Raw genomic sequence first — 20,801 nt, 5'->3', positions numbered from 1 at the left:
CCTCTCTTGGTATAATTTGATAGATCCCATCTGCCCCAGGTGCCTTATTTAATTTAACTTCAACAGTTTTTTCTTTCACTCTCCTCCCAATTATCACAAAATCATTATGCTATCTGACACTATCTATCTATTATTAGTATCTGTCTGTATTTTGATATACTTCTGGGAACCTCAACCCTAGAAAATTCTTCTAAGAATGTAGATGTAAAGAAACTATTTAGTTTGTCAGTAACCTGATCAGGATCATCAGCTGTTATATCATTCATGTCTGGCAGAACAACGTTATTCATCCCTTTCCCTCTAGTGTTAACATAAGTAAAGGCTTTGCTGCTTTTTTTTTGGCCAGGGATTCTTATAAGTTATCGCCCATGCAGTTTTCTCCTTTGCCACTAGTCAGATCATCTGACATCCATTTAGGTCTAATGGATAAAAGACTAAATTTGTGAGAAAGACTTAGACTAAATTTGGAGAGAATTGTCTTTCGTATGCTTGGGCCAAGATCCTTTCTTCTTTGTAATTCTAAGCACCTAGGTTGCTATCATTAAATTTTTTGACCTAAACATTTTTTCTTAAATTATCACATTATTGAAATTTAAAAGTATATGGTTGAAATGTGGCATTATCAGTAAATAAAATGATTATATTATGAATTATGATTTATCCATCTAACATGCCTTATACATACACCATTTACAAATTATAAGTCAGTAAAGCAATACTGGTTGCAGATGTTTATGGGGAAATGTTCATAATATGGAAATGAATCTACTCTTTCCTGAATTAGGCTTAAGTAATTAGTTAAATGAAATTTAAAGATTACAAGCGTTGCCCAGGTAAATTCCTCAACTATATTAATTCAAATTCAAACACATAATAACCATGCTGTAATCTTGTTGGATTCTGTACTTGTGACACATAAATAAAATAAAGAAAAAAGAAAAACTGTTTAAAATGTCTATGATGTTTACAGTATGTAAAAATTTAAATTAAATTGGTTTCACATTAAAACCTTAATAAAATATGACTGTAAAAAAAACTAAGCTAATTTGAAATTATTACGAGATCGAAAACTGATTTAAAAAAATAACAATCAGAACTGTGGACAGAATTAGGAACTCACCAACACTGATGACTGGATGGATTGAGTCATGCATTCAAGTTATATTTCAGTCTTCATAGTCTTTTGTAATTAGCTTAATTTTTATCTTGAATTCATTAAGTTTTGGTGTACCCCTTTTAATTTTATTTTTACTTATTATAAAACATTATAGATAATAATAGTTTTATCAGTTTTTCTTTTTTGCTTTCTTCTCTGTTTTAGTTATATATCTTAAAAACAGAGCCTGAAGAGATTTTCAAACATTAACTGTTATGTGCTTGAGTTAATAACATTCCTTAAACTAATTACAGGGTGATTGAAGAGAAAAATAAAGCTGTTTAGTCTGCAATCCATATTAAACAGCTTTATTTTTGGAGTAACAGTGACAGTATAAATACAGTACATTTATTCACAGGCCAGTGCATCATCTTATCTTATGCAATAACTTTAGTATGTTACAACAAATATTGAAAATGGCTGCCTTTTATATTAATTCCTGAACTTATTCTGCTTCCCATGTTTGAAGTATAGTGTTGAAAGAGTTTCAGTTGTTGTTGTTGTTGTAGTGTTGGTGTTTATTTTATCCAATGTGCGTGGGGTGGGTTATTTTCATATATTGCTCCTTTCAGGTATGCCCCAGTTTAAAAAAAAAAATCCCATGATCTTGAGGTCACAGACCTTTAGGAAAGTAGCTGATTGCCAAATAACTCTTTCAAAAAGATGTAGTTTCAAAAGGTTTGTTTAAGCTGCATCCTTTCTGCATGCACTTTCTTACTGAAACGAACAATCACATTCATCCACCTCAAGAAGTGAACCATGTAATTATATCTCATTATGTGATTCAGCACATCATAGTCCAATAATTTGAGAGTGCAAAGGCTTTTTGTGGAATGCATATGGGTTTTGAGTGGACCAAATTCTAGTATTTTGGCTATTCAGTTACCTGCCAAGATGTAAGCTTCTTCAGTGGAAAAAACAAGTATCAAGCAACTGTATCAAGCTGGATAACATTTACCATTTCAGGGAAAGTAATGTAGTTATATTGATGAAGCTATTGCAAATAGTTACAAAAATTAATGCTGTTAATAAGGTTGTACAGTGATGTGCAAAAAAATTGCAACACTTGCAAAAATCACCAAATTTCTGTGAAATTGAGCAAACATGTTTTGTAATAAGCTTTGCCCTGTTGCACATCCACCTCTAGCAAGTTCTCTTAGATGATGTTACATACCATACATGATTGCATCACCCTAGCAGTATAAATAAACTGCACATGCTACAAGTCCAGCATTCTGTGCTATTACAATGGCTAATTCTTCACAATTAATATCACATAGGAGAACTATTGCTGCTGTGTTGAATGCAGGGTGACATTCTATGCGTGAAATAGCTAAAAGATTCACTGTAATCAGTCAACAGTGGTACATTTATTTCGAAAATTATCAGAAAATGGCAGTCTAAACAGAAAGAAAGGAAGTGGATGCCTATGAATATCTTCTGCAGTGCAGGACAGATTTCTGGTCTGTCTGCATATCCGAAACAGAAGCTCCTCATCAACAGATCTCAAAACAGCATGGGAGGAGGATACAAGAGTAAAGACAAATACTGCTATAGTATGTAGATATCTTTTCTCATCAGGATTAGTAGCACGTTGCCCAGGAAAAAAAAAAGAAAGATGCAAAAAATGAAAGGTCAGTGTCTAAAGTGGGCCAAGGAGCATGCTAGTTGGTCTGAGGATCAGTGAAATGTGCTATTTTCTCTGATGAATCAAAATTCAACTTGCATAATTAGGACAGCAAGCAGACTATTAGATGAAGCAGAGGAGAAGAATTTCATTCTGACTGTATTGTCAGAGTGAAATTCTTCTCCTCTGCTTGAAACAGTGAAACATTCTGCGTCTCATGGTATGGGGCTGTATTTTGCATAGAAGGAGTTGGTCATCTTGAATTTGTGAAGGGTACAGTGAATGGTGAGGTGTATAAGGACATTCTTTAGACAAAATTATTTCCCACAATTAGAGATCACTACCAATGGCAAAGGGAATGTTGCCAATGGCATTTTTTAGGATGACTCTGCTCTACATCATAGAGCCAAAACCATAAGTACTACTTCATAAAATTAGCAAAATTTTGCACTTTTGCTTAAATAAGCGTAATTTATTTTGCTGTTTTTATTGTCCACAGGTGCAAAAAAAGATGAAGGGTAAATCAATTCACACAATTACATGGCCTCAATCCAGTTGAAAATTGTTGGATCAAAATGGGTGTTTCAGTAATGCCAAGGAAACCAAAAACAATTTGAGAGTTGCAGGAGACATTAATCTGTGTCTGGTACCCTGAGATTTTCTCAGGAATACATTCAGAATCTTATCCAATTGATGCCACGGTAATGGCAGCTGGGAGTGGGCTAATGAAATATTAGTGTACGTTTTGATATGTTTTTTTATGGTTATATAGATACATATCCTTGTAACGAGAAAAAAGTAATGAAAAAATCACTGCTTTCATAGAATTTTTGTTATTATATGAACCATAAGTAATATGCTGTTATTTTAGAGAAAAGTACTTATTTCGTTTTGTATTTACCATAAGGCATATAAGTAAATTTTTCTCCAATTAATAATTTCATGTGTGTATTGTTTTTACTTATTTATGTTCTTTTAGCTATTTCTAAAAATAAGCTGCCAATATATGGACAAACAACTTAAAAATTGAGGTGATGCAATTTTTTGAGCACTACTGTAGCTAAAACAAAGTGCTAATTTGCTCCTATAAACCTAATCACTCCTATTTCAAAACAAAATTTAAAAATAGAATTTTATGAACATAAGAGAAGAGAAAAAAAGGCCGAAGCAACATCCACCTTCATATGATCAATTGTATTGCTCTTTGCCCAGATAGACATACATCCACACCACCAAAGAACAAACACTATTTATTAAATATACAAAACACCATGACATAGAAACAGGGAGCTCTTCAAAGGGTAAGCCAGCCGTTGGATACTTCAGAAATGGATGGGGTATTGTACTCCAAAAAGGGGGGACATGAAGCAACACAGGGTTACCCTAGATGCACTGCAATAAAGCCTAATGAGCACGTATGAGAAATGCATGCTAATTTGAAATTCATGGTTTTCAGCCTGTTTTCTTTAATTTTGTCATTGAGTTTTCAATGACAAAGTCAAAGAAAATACTTTTGTTAAAAAGTATTAAGAATTTCAGCTATGGACCAACTTCAACTTCTCTCTACCAGCCAAGAGCCTACTTGGCTGGTAGAGAGAAGGAAGTCATTATTCCTCTATAAAAGACTATGGTCAGACCACATTTAGAATATTGTATTTAGGCCTGGAGACCACACCTAAAAAAGGCAAACTTCTGGAGAGGGTTCAGTAGAAGGGTGATCAGATTAGTGATGATTGCAAAGCAATGCACATATGAAGAATGGCTTACAAGGTGTGGACTGCAAAGTTTGACAGTTAGAAATCTGGGGGGGTGGGGAGATCTGATCAAATGTGTAGAGTTTTTTTTTATGAAAATCCCAAACATGATAGGTATTAAAACCTATAGTACTTAGTACCGTGCATGGGTTGGAGGATGACCAGCTGTGAACAGCTGGTCATCCTCCAACAGAGTGAACAGCTGTTTGGAAGAAAAGTAACGCAGAGAGCGAAAGAGAAAACCATGTTTTTTAGATGCAGAGGAAGCAATATTTGTAACGTACTTGTGCCAAGAGAGATTAGAAGTCAGGGTAATCCCCAAAAGAGAGATATTATTTTGCCTAAAAATCAGAGTGTCACCAAAGATAAGCAGAAGAATCCTTTTTGCAAGATATTATTATTAGCCATATGGTGCAAGGAAGCCTGACGCTCATGCTGCACCAGCCAAAAAAAATTTGAGTTACCCTGAGAGAGAGAGAGTGAGAGAGTTAGAAGTAGAAGGGAATCACCAAGAAAGAAAAGAATGATGATATCCAGCCCAGGACCCTGGGTGTGCCAAGCCAATACTCAACAGATAGGAGCCCCTGGAGGTGTATAAGACAAGACTGAGTTTTAGAAAGATTGAAATCAATTAAGTTGTCTTTGCCCCACTGAAGAATTACCTGGAGATAGGCATTTAAGGAATTGGTAGCGGATATTCAAGAAATTGAAGCTGATTGAGCAGGGCAAGGTTTCTCAAAATGGAAAGTGGAATGCAAATGTGCTATCATCGGCAAAACTATGGATAGGATTTCCAGTCAATGGAAGAAGGTCATTAATATACAAGAGAAAAAGAGTGAGGGAAAGAACTGAACCTTGGGGGCCACCGGCATTAGTGGAGAAGTTAGAATACAGAGAGCCATCTACCATCACCCTCAGTGAGCGATCAGAGAGAAAACTGGATAACCAATTACTAAAAACAGTTGGCAAACCATAAGATGGAAGCTTGTTTGGAAGACCTTTATGCCAAACACGATCGAAAGTCTTTGAGATGTCGAGCAACTGCTTGTGTTTCACTGAACTTTTCCATTGAATTTGTCCCTAAATGGGTAACATAAGCTAGAATATCAGTGGTCGATCCATACTAGCAATTGTTGATCAGACGGAAGGTTTTTAGGTAGTTAAAGAGTTGGCATTTAATTGATTTCTCCATTACTTTAGAAAGAGTAGCAGTAATTGCAATGGGATGATAATTGGATGGGAGGGATTTGTCACCCTTTTTAGGAACTTGCTGAATATGTGCGAATTTCCAAAAAAGAAGGAAAAACACCTTTGGAATAAGAAAGTGAAAAAGGTGGCAAAGAACAGGAGTAAGTTCAGGAGCACAGGGTTTTCAGAACAAGTGGAGAAATGCCATCAGGACTTAGAGCTATCTTAGCATCAAGATTCGTCAAAATCCTTCTGACATCCTTTTGAGGGAAGACCAGAGCCTCTCTCTTGCTAAGCCTGATATACCTTCATCAATATCATTGATAAATATACAAAACAACAGTGGGCATGTTGAGAATGGTGGGAGGTGTTTTACCAAGAACATTAATACATGAGTTGTAAGAAAAATGGGATGCTAGCAGGTCAGCTTTATCCTTGGCTGAAGTGACAACAGAACCGTCTGGTTTCGACAGAGGTGGGAGCAGAGATGAGCAAAAGTTGCAGACAATAGCTTTGGAAGTTTTCTACTCTTAGACTGTTCAAAAATCTAGTTTTGACTGATTAATAGTAGTAGTAGTAGTAATAATGGCAAGTGATGCGAGAAAGCAAGCGTATCAGCTTATGCAGCATCAACCAAAAAAAAAAAAATTCACACAACCATTCCCTCTAAAAGTTTCCAGTTCCTCCTTGAATTTATTTAAGCTATCAAGTTCCACAACGACAGATGGAAGTTTGTTTCAGCAATTAACTACCCGCTGGCTAAAGACAAATTTCCACACATCTATTCTACAACTGTCTTTCCTCAATTTGAATTTATGCCCCTTAGGTTCCTAATCTGAACAACCGGAAGAATCCCATCAGAATTCAGAGTCCTCAACCTATTCAAGGCCTTATACATCTCAATCAGATCACCTCGCACATGCCTAATCTCCAGCCGCTGCAACTTACAGAACTTAAGCCTCTCTTGGTAAGAGGACCCCTTCGTTCCTCTCACCAATCATGGTGCCCTTCTCTGTACACACTCAAGCAAATCTACATCCTTCCTAAAATGAGGCCTCCAGCCCTGTATGCAGTACTCAAGGCGTGGCCTGACCATTGCCTTATACAAAGGATAATTACCTCCTTTTCCTTGATAGCAAAATTCCTGTATATCATTGACAAAACCACATGACCTGCTCGTGCAGCCTGTCTGCATTGCTTAGTAAACTTCATATCTGACTGCACAAATATTCCCAGGACTTTTTTATTTTCTACTGCCCTAAGCGTAGTACAGTTGGAACGTTCCTCTGGGGTTACTTCTACCCATATGCAATACTTTGCATTTGTTAATGTTAAACTTCAATTGCCACTTCTCAGCCCATCTTCCCAAAATTTCTAGATCCTGTTGCAGGAGCACACTTCTATTACTGTCATTAAAACCCTGCCAACCTTTGTATCCTCTGCAAACTTTGACACTAAGCCTGATATACCTTCATCAATATCATTCATAAATATACAAAACAAAAGTGGACCCAACACCGAACCCTGTGTGACTCCACTATTAACATTAGTCCATGAAGAGTGGCGCCATTGATTACCATCCTCTGTCTTCTCCCACTCAACCAACCTTTTATCCATTGTAGCAACTTACCTTTAATACCATTCTGCTCCAATTTATACAGTAGTCTTCCACGTGCAACTGTGTTAGAAGCTTTAGAAGAAAATCCCCCATTATAAGACATTCTGATTTACTAGCCCAATCTATTTCTCTGTACAATTGTTCATTATACTCATTTGAGTCATTAGGCCTACAACACGCTCCTACTCTTATTTTTGCTTTCGCAGTGCTTATGTTTCACACCAAACTGACTCAACAGTGAGGGGTGCTGAAATCCAAATATATGCTATCAAAATTATTTGCATCCAGTTCCTTTGTAACCACATCATCATATCCAATCAAATTTGTCAGACATGACTTCCCCTTAACAAACCCATGCTCCTGCAATGCATCTTTAACCAGTGACTCCATTATTTTACCAGGAACAGAAGTTAAACTAACTGGTCTGTAATCGTGTCACCCCTTGATCCCCCTTTGTGAATTGGGGATACAGTTGCATGCCTCCTGTCCATGGGGACCTTCCCTGAGTCCAAGGATGCTCTCCTAATTATGCCTAAGGGTTTGCTTACTACCTTTGCCGCCTCCTTTAATATAACTGGATAGATCCCATCCACCCCAGCTGCCTTTCTTATGTTTAACTTCAACAATTTCTTCCCCCACTCAGTTAAAACAAAATCATTAAGCACTCTGCTACAATTTGATAAAAAACTTCTTGCATTTTCAATCTTTAATAATTCCTTATGTGTGAATGTAGATGCAAAATACTCATTCAGTTTGTTTCCTATCTGAGCAGGATCATCAACAGTCGAACAATCAGTATGAAGTGGGCCAATCAGATTCATCCCCTTCCTTTTAGAGTTTATATAAGTAAATAAATAGTTGCTGTTTTTCTTAGCATCCTTTGCCAAAGATTTCTCATAATCTGCCTTCACCTGTCTAACCTCCTTTGTGACTTGATTACAGACTAGCTTATATCTGCCATAGGCTTTTGTGTTGCCTGATAATTTATATGCATCTCATACATTTTTCTTCTCTGCCACATGTCTCATTAGTTGATTTGACAACCATTTAGGCCTAAACCTTGAGCAATATTTCTTAATAGGTATGAAACTTTTATTAGCTTCCACGATTAATTCCTTAAATGCTTCTCACTTAGAATTTGCTGTTGGTGACAACAGCAAATTCTAAGTGAGAATCATCAGTTGATCCCACTGTACAGAATTTAAAAACTGTCTGAGACCACTGTAGTCACCTTTACGGAAGCAAAAACCCTTTCATTTACCCCTGATGGTAATTATATCTTTAAGTAAATCCTGCATTAGTACACTATGATCACTGCCACCTAGTGGTTCCTTTATCTGCAAATTCTTAATACACGAATGATCACTGCTGATAACCAGATCAAGAGTATTACTTTTTCTGGTTGCCTCTCGAACATGCTGCTGCAGAAAACAATCATCCAATAAATCCACAAAAGTCTTACTAGTATGTGTGACCAACCCCCAAGTTCCAGTCAATGTCTAGGAAGTTAAAATCCCCCATTATAAGACATTCTGATTTACTAGCCCACTCTATTTCTCTGTACAATTGTTCATTATACTCATTCGAGTCATTAGGCCTACAACACACTCCTCTTATTTTTGCTTTCTCAGTGCTTATGTTTCACAACAAACAGACTCAACAGTGCACTGTTCATCTATATCAACTGGATGCACTTCTTTTAATTTTATGTTTTTCTTAATTAACAGCATAACACCTCCTCCCTTCCTATACTGTTTGTCATTTCTGCACATATTGTACTCCCCAAATTCCAGTTCTGCATTCCTTATATCCGTGTGACACACGTCTCTGATATCCCAACAATATTAGCCTTTGCTGTCTTGACCAACACTTCAAATTCATCAAATTTATTTACTATACTTCTAGGATTGGTATACCTGAAAGTATACATGCACCTATTCTTATTCTTAGTTACCCTAACACATCCTATGTACCCACCTGTTTCAACATGACTGCCATCAATCCCTGAAAACCCCAGCACCCCTTGCTCCTGGCCGCTGCTTATTCTAATAACTGCTTTACTCATTGTTGCGAGCTTTGCTGTAGGCAGAAAATGAAACTGAAGAATTGGAAACAAGCCAATTACGATATGCAATGTTCTTCTCTTGAACAGCCTTAGACATTTATTGGAAAACCAATGTTTAGATGAAGGATGAGATTTTAAAGTGGAGTGTGGAATAAATGATTCCATTCCTACAAGAATAATTTCACTGACACGATCTGAGCAAAAGTTGATATTAGAAGTTTTGAAACAGTAATCGGACAAACGAAAAGAAGAAAAGAAATCTTGCAAGTTATCCCATTTTGCGTTCTTGTAATGCCAAACAATACGAGGGTGGGAATAGCCATGAGATAAAGGCTCCATTGGAAAAGAGACAATCACCAAATTGTGATCTGAGGTGCCTGAAGGACCACTCACTTCGACCGTATACTTAAAAGGATTGTTTGTGAGAAAAAGATCAAACGTGTTGGCTGTATGGTTAGGATTGTCCAATATTCTTATAGGTAAATGAACAATCTGTGCAAGGTCATTAGTAACTGCAAAAGCCTCAGCATCTTGACCAGCTGGGTTGGTGTGACTAGAAAAACAGAAGCCAGCTGGAGTTGTGAACATTAAAATCACCAAGGAAAATTACTTCACTGTTAGGAAAGTTGGATTGGAGAAAGTCAAGTTGCAAAGAGAGGAAGTCAAAGAGTTCCAAGTGATTAGTGGAGTTGGGAGAACGGTAGAGACAACAGATGAATTTGACACAGTGAGGTAGAGAGATTTTAAGCCAGAGAAGATCGAAAAGAGGCAATTCCAAATTACCAAGTCTTTGACAGTGAATATCGGAATGGAGATATGCACAAGTACCACCTTCGAGGTGAAAGGAATGGTACAGCAAATAATTTAGGCAACTGAGATGAGCAGTAGTTGAATCAACCAATAACTGAAGTTCTGTCAGAAAAAGTACATGGGGTTTGGCAGATTGCAAGTGGAAATGGACATCTCCTGAGGTTATAATTGAAACCACGTATATTTGTGAAATGAACCAGGAAGTGTTTGGGAGGTTTAGATATTTTCACAGATAAGCTTACTCTATTAGTTTGACAATTCATGGTGTATTCAATAGTAAGGAAAAGTGGGGGGACATGCTGTATGAAGTAATGAAATTTTTGGGTATGGCGTACACGTGGTAAGAATATACCGATATCCTTGACATAACGTGGCCTCGACAATGCCCCCCCCCCCCATACACACTACTTGGTCTCCCTCCAGTCACTATAGAGTAGAGTAGAGGTAGCAAGATTATACACTAGCTGATCCGGAAGCCTCCTAAAGAGTTACCAATAGGCTCGGTCCGGTGTACTAACTAGCAGCCGGCCTGCGAACACCGTTTTAGAGCTGTACCTTCAAAATGTAAGGAAGATTGGATCTTGCCATGATGTTCATCATAACCTCAATAGTCATCAGTCATACTGCATGATGGAAGGTGCCTCCATAGCCAGGTGGGAAGGAGCAGCAATGCATAGCACACGCTCCTTGATTAGACTGGGGTTCGAGCCCGTCACCACCAAATACGGAGGATGCGGAAAGGTCAGGGAATGACCACTGCATATCCCCGGAACAATATGGCCTTAGTTGCTAATGCTCTTAAAAACTAAATAGCAAACAAACAAACCACCACGTCAAGCCTCTAATAAGCAAAGTGGTAGTATTGCACCGGTTGATGAGTCATCTACCATCTACCACCAAAGTGCTGAAAGGGTTGAGTGAAATGAATGACAGTGGTCTGTTCTTCCCTTGTTGGTAAGACAGAACTAGAGGATACTAATATAAAATATAATGGAATAACAGAAGACTGGATCTAATGATGTTCACTTATGGGAAGCAGTTGTTGAATACTGAAATAAATTGCCTCCCAAACTGGTAGTGAATCCTGGCAGCTCTGAGTGCCAGGCAAGTTCCAAAAGCGATTTTCAAAGATTTGAAAGTGTCTTTTCTCCGATGAAAGAGAATATTAAAATCTTTTAAGGTACAAATTTATTTTAATTTTGGCTCCTTCCAAATAAAGAAATAAGCTTCCTATCAAGAAAGGAAAGACACCTTTCTTCTTGTATATATAACTAACTTCATTTACCACTGACCTCTTACTGCTCGGTCATTGGTAGCACTGCTTCTGCCTCCACATGGTAGGACTGGTAACCTGATTATAAATCCAGTACTCGGGGAAAAAAAGGAGCACATGTGAACCTCTTAAGCTCAGTGATTGTAGAGCCTATAAGCTCATACCTTCAGTATGAATTATCTGAACCAAAAAGAATCATAAATGTTTGTTCACCAGACCTACCTGCTTTCCTAATCATACATTTGTTGTCAGTGAAACTTCTTAGCAGCTTCTTTCCATTTCTTATACAGAAGAGCATAATGTCTGTAGTAGATACTCCTAAAATAGTCAATTTTGCTCAGGAGATCTCCTTTAGAAACATCTAATCCCACAAAAGGGGGGGTCATTTCAAAATGGAACCTCCTTAATGTTCCCAAGGGAGAAATTACAGGAGAGCATAAAGCATGTGCCATCAATGCCAAAAGAATAATGACCAAGCAAGATGGTGCTCTTATGCCCCCACAAGGAACATTATTCTTACCTTTAGCACTCCAGATCTTCCTGAATCTGTTAATGCTGGCTACCTTTTTTGTAAGATCTGTCCATATATCCCAAATCCATTTATATGCTTCGAATGCCAGATATATGGACATTCTCAAGCAGCATGTCAAGGTATGGCTATTTGTTCCTTGTGTTACTCAAAATACCACTCCCAATCTGAATGTATTCATTCAACACCACACAACATCCCTAATTTCAGGGGTGCTCATTATGCTTATTCCAAAGCTTGTGAATCATGGAAAATGGGTAAGAAAATTCTAAATTACAAGACAGAGAAAAATGTCTTGTACCAAGAAGCATGCAAACATATGTTAAGCTTTCCAAATCATATGCCAACTCAGACTGTAGCAGATACTTCTAAAATAGTCAAACAACTTTGCTTGGGAGGTCTCCTCATGAAAACATCTCATCCCAATCATTCAAGGTAGCCCTTGAAACAAATGACTGTTGGAGGCCTTCCCGTTTCTGTAACTCCAAAATTTAAATACCTCTAAAGGGGAACTTTTCAAAATGGAACCTCCTTAATGTTCCTAAGGGAGAGAGATTACTGGAGAACATAAAGCACATGTCATCAATGCCAAAAGAATAATGACCAAACAGGATTGTGTTCTTATCCCCACAAGGAACAGTTCCTCCTAAAATATCTCTTTCTCAATGTTCCAGATATTTCCTCATCGATGGCAAGACACTGATAGTAACACAAACAAAGAGTAAACAAATTCAGCTAATATGAAACCAGCTGACAGTGCTCCCAAGTCAGAACCATTGCCGAAGGAGAAAGATCCTGCATGGAATAAACAATTAGATCGAAATCTGGACATTGATGAGAAATCAGATAATGACATACAGTTCCCCTGCCACTTTCTAATGATGAAATGGATGTTGGTTGTCTAGTACTTCCAAAACAAGGAAAATAAAGCAGTCAGACCAGATCATTCCACTAAATCTGAAACCAAATATTGCAGAAAATCATTCAACAGAATTGTAGAATTCTATGATGCAAACTAGATGAATTGAAATATTTAATACACCAACATGATCCTGTCAGCATTTGTCTACAGGAAACATATATGAGTGAATAAAATTATAAATTTAATAATTTAGTGCATAATACATATATGGTAAACCCCCAGTGTTCAGTTTTAATTATTTATGCATTATGTTTATGTACAGTATACATATTTAACATTCTTGATTTTGATTATACATGAAAAATTTCTCTGTAAGTCTATGTTGCATTTCCAATATATATATATGTATTTGTCTCTGTGTTCTTTATTCTTTAGAGATGTAGATGAGTCCCTGTCCTGTCAGCCAATCAGGATCTTATTTACAACATTGCATTACACATTTCTGAGAATTCTCAAATAGATAGATAAGCTTCCATCATATGGTTTGCCAACTATTTTTTGTAATTGGTTATCCATTTTTTTTTTTTTTTTTTTGGCAACTTCACTGAGAGTGATGGTAGATGGCTCTCTGTCTTCTAACTTCTCCACTAACGCTGGTGTCCCCCAAGGTTCAGTTCTTTCCCCCACTCTTTTCCGCTTGTGTATTAATGACCTTCTTCCATTGACCTGAAATCCTATCCATAGTTTTGCTGATGATAGCACATTGCATTCCACTTTCCAATTTGAGGAACCTCACCCTGTTCAATCAGCTTCAACTTTTCAAATATCCGCTACCAATTCCTTAAATGCTAATCTCCAGGTAATTCTCCAGTGGGGCAAAGACAGCTTAGTTGATTTCAATCCTTCTAAAACTCAGTCCTGTCATATCTCACAAAAAGGATTCTTCTGCTCCTATGCTTATCTTTGGTGACACTCCGATTTCTATGCAAGATATTATATCTCTTTTGGGGATTACCCTGACTTTTATTCTCACTTGACACAAGCACATTACAAATATTGCTCCTCTGCATCTAAAAAACTTTGTTTTCTCTTTCGCTCTTGGCATTACTTTTCTTCTAAACAACTGTTCACTCTGTACAAATCGCAAATCCGCCTTACCATGGAATATTGTTCCCACATCTGGGGCCATACCATGGAATATTGTTCCCACATCTGGGGCCATACCATGGAATATTGTTCCCACATCTGGGGCGGTGCCCCCAAAACTCTCTCAGGCTTCTAAGTTCCATTCAGAAGAGAGCAGTTAGGTTAATTAATGACTCATCTTTAATAGAGTCTCTTCACTCTGTCTCATAGACGTACTGTTTCTGCTGCATGCCTTTTTTACAGATACTTCCATAGGCACTGTTCTTCTGAATTGGTTTCTATAATTCCCACTCTCTCTTTCAAAACAAGCTGAACACGTGCTGCCACCAGCCAACATCCATTTACTGTCCAACTTCAAACTCACAGAACCAACTTTTCATCTTCCTCGTTTATTCATTCAACTGCTGTTTTTTGGAACAGCCTTCCTTCATGTGTATTTCCTGAAAATTACAGTCTACAGAAGTTCAACAAATATCTTCTTTCATCTTCTCACCCTCCAACCCATGCATGGTACTAAGTACTATAAGTTCTAATACCTCTCGTGTTTGGGGGTTTCATGAAAGAAAAAAAAAAAAAAAAGATACAGATGGTCGATTTTTAGATTGCAGTCAGTGAATGCTGGAAATGATATAGCATTGCTGACTGTACAAGAAACTACCAGCTTGGAATATGTCTGTAGTCTGATGCATTGGAACACCTGAAAAACTTCTCATCAATGCCAAAAGAAAAAGCTAAAATGAGTAAAAAGCTAAAGTCTAAAAGCTAAAATGAGTTAGGCATTTGATGTGGGATGAGAGCGGTTTTGTCAAATTCAACAAAAGCAAGGTACAAGTACTAGCAAGAAGCGAGTAATGTCATTCAAAATCCTGAGCTGTTGCTTAAGGCACTAATGGAGATTTTGAATATATATTTAAGATGGACTCTTTGATAAAGCATAGTCAACATTTCAAAGAGGATTGGAAACTATTGTGGCAAAAGATAAAGCAAACATCATTAAATTTCTAAGAGCATTGCAACCATGCTTCTGCTGCAGGCTTTTGTAAGTCAAGTTACCTTCCTGTGAAGACCTTCATGACCCACCCACATCTCTAATCTGTCTTCCTGTATCACAGCCACTGTGATACAGTGGCTGTAATACAGGAAGACAGCCACTGTAATTATCTTTTTCAGTATTGTCATCATTGGTGGGTTAATTTTTTTTTTTTTGCATTTTATTATTTTTTTTTATTCATCATATAAAACAAACCATAGTGTTTATATTTATTTTTGTTATAGTAAGCACGGCTAATACATATATTACATGTCAATTTTTATTGATCATGAATTTTGCCCTAATTTCTATAAGAAAAGTCCACTTAACCCACCTTTTCATCCATAAGGCTTTGGTCTTAATATCACAATTTTGGTATTAGTGGTAATTTTTAGGAACATATCCCCTATGAATATACAGTTTACTGTACTATACATTTAATACCTAATACTCTGTGTTTATTGTTTAATGAATACTTTTTAAAATTACTCTCTGTGTACATATTTTTTTATTATAATTATTGCACATAATGAATGTTGTATGTTAATAAATTCTACACCTTTATAAAAAAGGCAAAAAAGTTGGGTTTCATTTATCTAAGGCTGCCACATCTTTTTCACCACAGTTAATTGAGATTATATGTTATATATTAGCAGAGAGTAATATGAGAAGTTATGACATATTGTTGAGGAAAATTGCATTTATTTTTCTCACTTAAATAGAATTTATTAAGAAATATTTTTCAGAAATTTGACTAAGAAATGAAAACATCTTAGTGAAAATTATTAAGTTTGACCTTCAGGGAACATTTTATCGAAAAATTTTACTCAGTTGAAAATGTTAATTGTAAAAATATGTTCAATTTTAATTATAAAAATACATTGGTTCTGGAATAATATATATGTATAGCAGTTAAATTTTATTTAATAAATACGACTTTATTTATATGCTGAAATATTAATGAGTTACTGTTCCTAATACATTAGTAAAGATCAGTGATAACAATTTGCTCTCTCCTATCATGGTGGTGAACATTATGGCCAAAAGCAATACTGCAAATCTGTCAGTTATCAAGGTGAGTATAGTCTCTCTCTCTCTTTCTCTCTCCCCCCCAAACATATATAATACAGGCAACCCCCATATAACACAGTACTTCTACAACATGGTTTCACTCTAACACGATTGATAAATTGCGGCAATCCTTGCACAACACAGTACTTATATAGCACGGTTAGAAAATCATGACAATTGCATAACATGGTATTTTTGAGCTTTTGTGTGTGGGGAACCCTGCTGTGTTGAATGTAATTTTTCAACATTTCCGTTCTTTTTTTTTTTTTTTAATACCCACTGTTGATTCGCTAGTGGCTATGCAAAAAAAAAAGGGAAAATCCCTACGTTAGGTTTTGTGCTATCAAACTTGTGCTTGTTTGAGACCATAAAAAATTATGACTTTAAATTGTGCAATTCATGACTTTTAAGGTAATTCATGACTTGTTTTGTAAGGTTATTTTGGTTTTTATTTGATCGTTTATAAATTTTTCCAGGTATACATTTGTATATTACTAAACTTTGTTCTTGGTGCTGGTCTCATCACTATTTGACCTGTGAGTTCCGCAGTCACTCGACTGCTGAATTCCCTGAACAGATCTTCCTCCAAGGCTGTGTGAAGTGTGCAAGCCTGGTCCATAGGCTCAACTTCCGGGAGGGGTACAGGGGGGCTCTTGGCTTTGTTTCTTCATCTTTTGCAGTTTGCTGTGGGCCATTGTCTCCGATGGTTCCTTCAGTTTACTCTGACTTCCAGTCTCCCTATCAGACTTTTGGACCACTTGCTTTCGGTTTTTCCTTTTGGGTAAGGGGTTCAGCCTCAGATCGTGTCCACTTGTTGTCGGAGTCCAGCTGCAGGATTTCAGGCTGCTTGCTGGGGCCTTCCTCTGTTTGATCCTGAATTTTTTTGTACATTTTGGATTTACAGGAATCCGGATAATTGGGCAGAAAGTTCCCCATTCTTGTAGGGGATGAAAATCTTAGCAGAAAGAGGTGTCACACAAGTCCATCCAATAATTTGCTGAAGCAGCACTTTATTTCGGTTTTGGGATATCCCCCACATTCACTTTGGGAGGGTGAACAGCCAGGTGTGAAAATGCCCCTAGGAGAATGGAGTTAATTTCTTGTGGGGCATTTTATAGTGGTGAAGACATTAGTGGCATTGAAATTGTTGAATTTATCACCGGAACGGAAGTAGCTTCTCTCCATGATCAGTTTATGGTAGAGGAGGGATGGAGTAACAGAAATTCATTATTACAGTTGGAATTACACTCAGTTTGGTGGAAATAGTTGGGACAAGATCACTGTCCAAAGTTAGATTCACTGTTGCACCTCCCCAGTCAATAACCAGATAGATACCTGGCAACCACGTTATATCGGTGCACTCTCTATTTCCCCGTTGTGTGCCGCATGGTGGCCAGTGCAGTCACACAACAAAGGAAACAGATACTAACATAAATATCTGGCGATGATCCCAGTAAAACACCAGATGTATCACCAGGGGTAACCACTGATGTTACTCTTCAATTGGAGACACTTTCCTGATGACAAAATACACTTAAAGCACATATTTAAAAACAAAAATCACGGAGCGATAAACAATACATCCAGGCTGTAAGGCAGCCATATTGGCTCTCCAGGTGGTTTCCCCATCTCCACGTTGCTTTCATTTTGGGTGTAACAGTTCACTGTAAAGACCAGAGATTTAAAAGTGTTTGGATCATGTATATGTGTAATGTTGTTGTTCTTGCCATTTGGCCACTGAGCCCATGATGGGACCCAACGTTGCCCACACTTGGCCTCGTGGAGGTAGACCAGGTACCCAGTAGCTCTATATTTCACTCTGGCAGGTCCTGCCACCTAGTTCCCTGAGATTTCAGTGGCTAGGGCCTATGTTAAAAAAAGGAAGGGGGGGATGTAGAATTGAAAAGACAAATATCGACGATCGTGGCTCAGTTTTGAGTGATTAAATTTAGATGTGTGGGACGTACGCTGGTATATAGATAGAGTAAGGAGTGGAGACTGAAGGGAAAGATAGAAGTATGGGGACGACAGAGAAGATGCCCCCAGGTGGTCAGTGAGGCATGTCCATGCCTCACCAGGAGAAAAAACTAGCAGCAGGGAAGGAGAGAGAGAGAGAGAGAGAGATAGTTGTCTCTCCCTCCCTGCCAGGGAGTGTGAATTAAAGCGAGCCAGGCTAGGGCCCGGTTCGGATCGCACATTGGCGCATTGTCAACAAGGTTTATTGTCCTACGTTGGTAGTTGGTCTGAATCTTGTGGTTGTCTCGTCAGGTTGAACGTCGTACTTCAGGCGATGTTCTTGTGCTTGGTCTCATCCAGCTTGTCGGTCACATTCAGGACGTGTCATGTCCACTATTATTATAGGTCCACTTCCTTGGGATACAGCATTGGGTTTTCTTTTCATTGTTGTCTATTTATTGTTACTGCTGCAGCTCTTCTTCTCGTGAAGAGGTCTTGTGCATACTTTGTAGTATGCACAAGAGATTTAAAAGTGTGTGGGTTGTGTAAGATGTTGTGCCCATTGTTCCTCTGGCTTATTGGCCGCCGGGCCCCTATTGTGAACCGACATGCCCATACCCCGCCATGTGGAGGCTAGTCAGGTGTTACCAGTAAGTGATACTCTGGCAGGTCCTGCCACCTGCTTTCCTGGGATTTCAGTGGCAAAGAACTAAAAAAAAAAAAAAAAAAAAAAAAAAAAAAGGTTGAAGTGTAAGATTTCGTTAAAGAGCACTGCGTGGGGTTGTATGCTGAAAGGATGAGGCCTAGGAGCCTAAAAGGTCACGCAAAATTTTGTTGTAATTTAAGTTTGGAGGTGTGGGACGAATGCTGTGTAAGAGAAAGTATTGGGAGGGGAGACTGAAGACTGGGGGGTGAAGTAGGAAGAAGGGGGTCGATAGTGAAGTGACCCCCCATTTTTTTTCTTCAGTGGGGCATGCCCCACCAGAGTGAAAATTTGGGGAGACGAGAAGAGGGGAACCTCTCTTCCCGCCCGGGGCAGTTGGAAGGAAAGATCCACTCAAGGGAGAGCGGATTATGAGTTGCTAATAGGCTGTCTCTATATCAAGGCCACCATAGTAATCCATGTCCAGGTTTTGTCCATTTGGGGAGGAGACTGGGGAGTCCCGTCCGAGAGTCAATAGTAGTGAGGTTAGGTTCGGAGGTAGTCCGGTATTCCATTGGAAAAACAAGATTCTGTACTTGGGTCCATTGCTGGAGTTTTCGTTGGTGGAGTGGGCCATTTGTTCCTTCAGGAGCAGAGACGTCCTGTTTGTGCCTTCCTTTGGGAAAAAGTCCCACCTTTGGTTTCATATTGGGATTTCTAAAATGGTTTATTCTTTAGTCTTTGGAGGAGGGACCAGAGGGGGGGCCCATCCTTACATGCTTGTCTGTTCCTAGGTAAAGTGTATTTAGTGTCAAACGGCAACAGGGGTTCCCTCCCCCCATCTCCGCGTTGCTTTCATTGTGGGTGTAACAGTTCACTGTAAAGGCCAGAGATTTAAAAGTGTATGGACCGTGTTTATGTGTAATATTGTACTGTTGTTCTTCTGGCCGTTTAGCCGCTGGGACCCAATGTTTGCCCACACTTGGCCTTGTGGAGACAGACCAGGTACCCAGTAGCTGTATATTTTATTCTGGCAGGCCCCGCCACCTAGTTTCCTGAAATTTCAATGGCTAGGGCCTATTAAAAAAGGGGGGGGGGATGCTAGAATTGAAAAGCCAAATATCATCAATAGTTTTGAGTGATTAAATTTAGATGTGTGGTACGTACGGTAGTATACAGATAGAGTAAGGGGTGGAGACTGAAGGCATTGGGGGGGAAGACAGAAGTGTGGGGACAACAGAGAAGATACTCCCAGGTGGTCAGTGAGGCACGCCCATGCCTCATTAGGAGAAAAAAGGAGGTAAAGTATGTTATTGTCATACAGCACCAGGGATTTCCCCCATCTCTGCGTTGCTTTCATTGTGGGCGAACCAGTTCGCTGGGAAATGGCAGAGATTTAAAAGTGTGAGGGACTTGTTCATGTGTAGTGTCGTGTACCGTTGTTCATCTGGTCATTTAGCTGCTAGATCCCTGCTGAGGCCCAACGTTGCCCCACTTATGCCCCGTGTAGGCAGACCAGGAACCCCGTAGACTCAGTTTTACTCTGGCAGGTCCTGCCGCTTACTTTCCTGAGGTTTCGGCGGCTGGCTAGGACCTAAAAATATATATATATATATATATTTAAAAAAATAATTATAATAAAGAAAAAAAAATCCGTTAGGTTAGTGACAATGCACACACATATATATACGTATGCGTTGGCGTGGGGGTATGATCGCTAAGGTTGTTATGCTGAATTATGGGCTCAAAGGATTTTTATTGTGTGGGGCTTTCGTTAGCATAAAGATAGGGGTGGGGGAGACAAGACTCGGGGGTGTGAGAGACAGAAAAATGGGACCAATAGGGTAGGTAGCCCCAGTTTCAGTGAGGCATGCCCATGCCTCACCAGAGTAGATGTAGGGTCGCGAGGAGGGGAGGGAACGAAGGTTGTCCCCCCTCCCCAAAGATGTGGGAATAAAAGGTGAAGGGGACTATGTTGCCCTCTTCAGGTTGCTGTCAGTCTGTTTGCAGTTATGCTGCTTTTTGTCTCTTCTCTGTTTTCAATTTCACTCATGGGGTAATCCCCGTCCTAAC

The 20,801-nt window shown here is 38.5% G+C and overlaps 1 protein-coding gene across 2 annotated transcripts in view; it reads left to right on the top strand.

The window, feature by feature from the left end:
- LOC150074894 (vacuolar protein sorting-associated protein 11 homolog) overlaps positions 1 to 20,801 on the top strand; it is a 612,407-nt gene that overhangs the window by 429,250 nt on the left and 162,356 nt on the right. For both annotated transcript variants that reach the window (XM_090389417.1, XM_090389418.1), the window contains exon 25: positions 16,049 to 16,133. In XM_090389417.1, the coding sequence (XP_090245543.1) occupies positions 16,049 to 16,133 (85 nt within the window). The remainder of the gene's footprint in view (positions 1 to 16,048; positions 16,134 to 20,801) is intronic.

Source organism: Mastigoproctus giganteus, unplaced genomic scaffold (assembly GCF_048544385.1).
Source record: "Mastigoproctus giganteus isolate SK-2022 unplaced genomic scaffold, ASM4854438v1 scaffold_16, whole genome shotgun sequence".
NCBI classification, from domain to species: Eukaryota; Metazoa; Arthropoda; class Arachnida; order Uropygi; family Thelyphonidae; genus Mastigoproctus; species Mastigoproctus giganteus.
The sequence above is the reverse complement of the archived record's forward strand: the minus strand, read 5'-3'. Positions and strand labels throughout refer to the sequence as shown.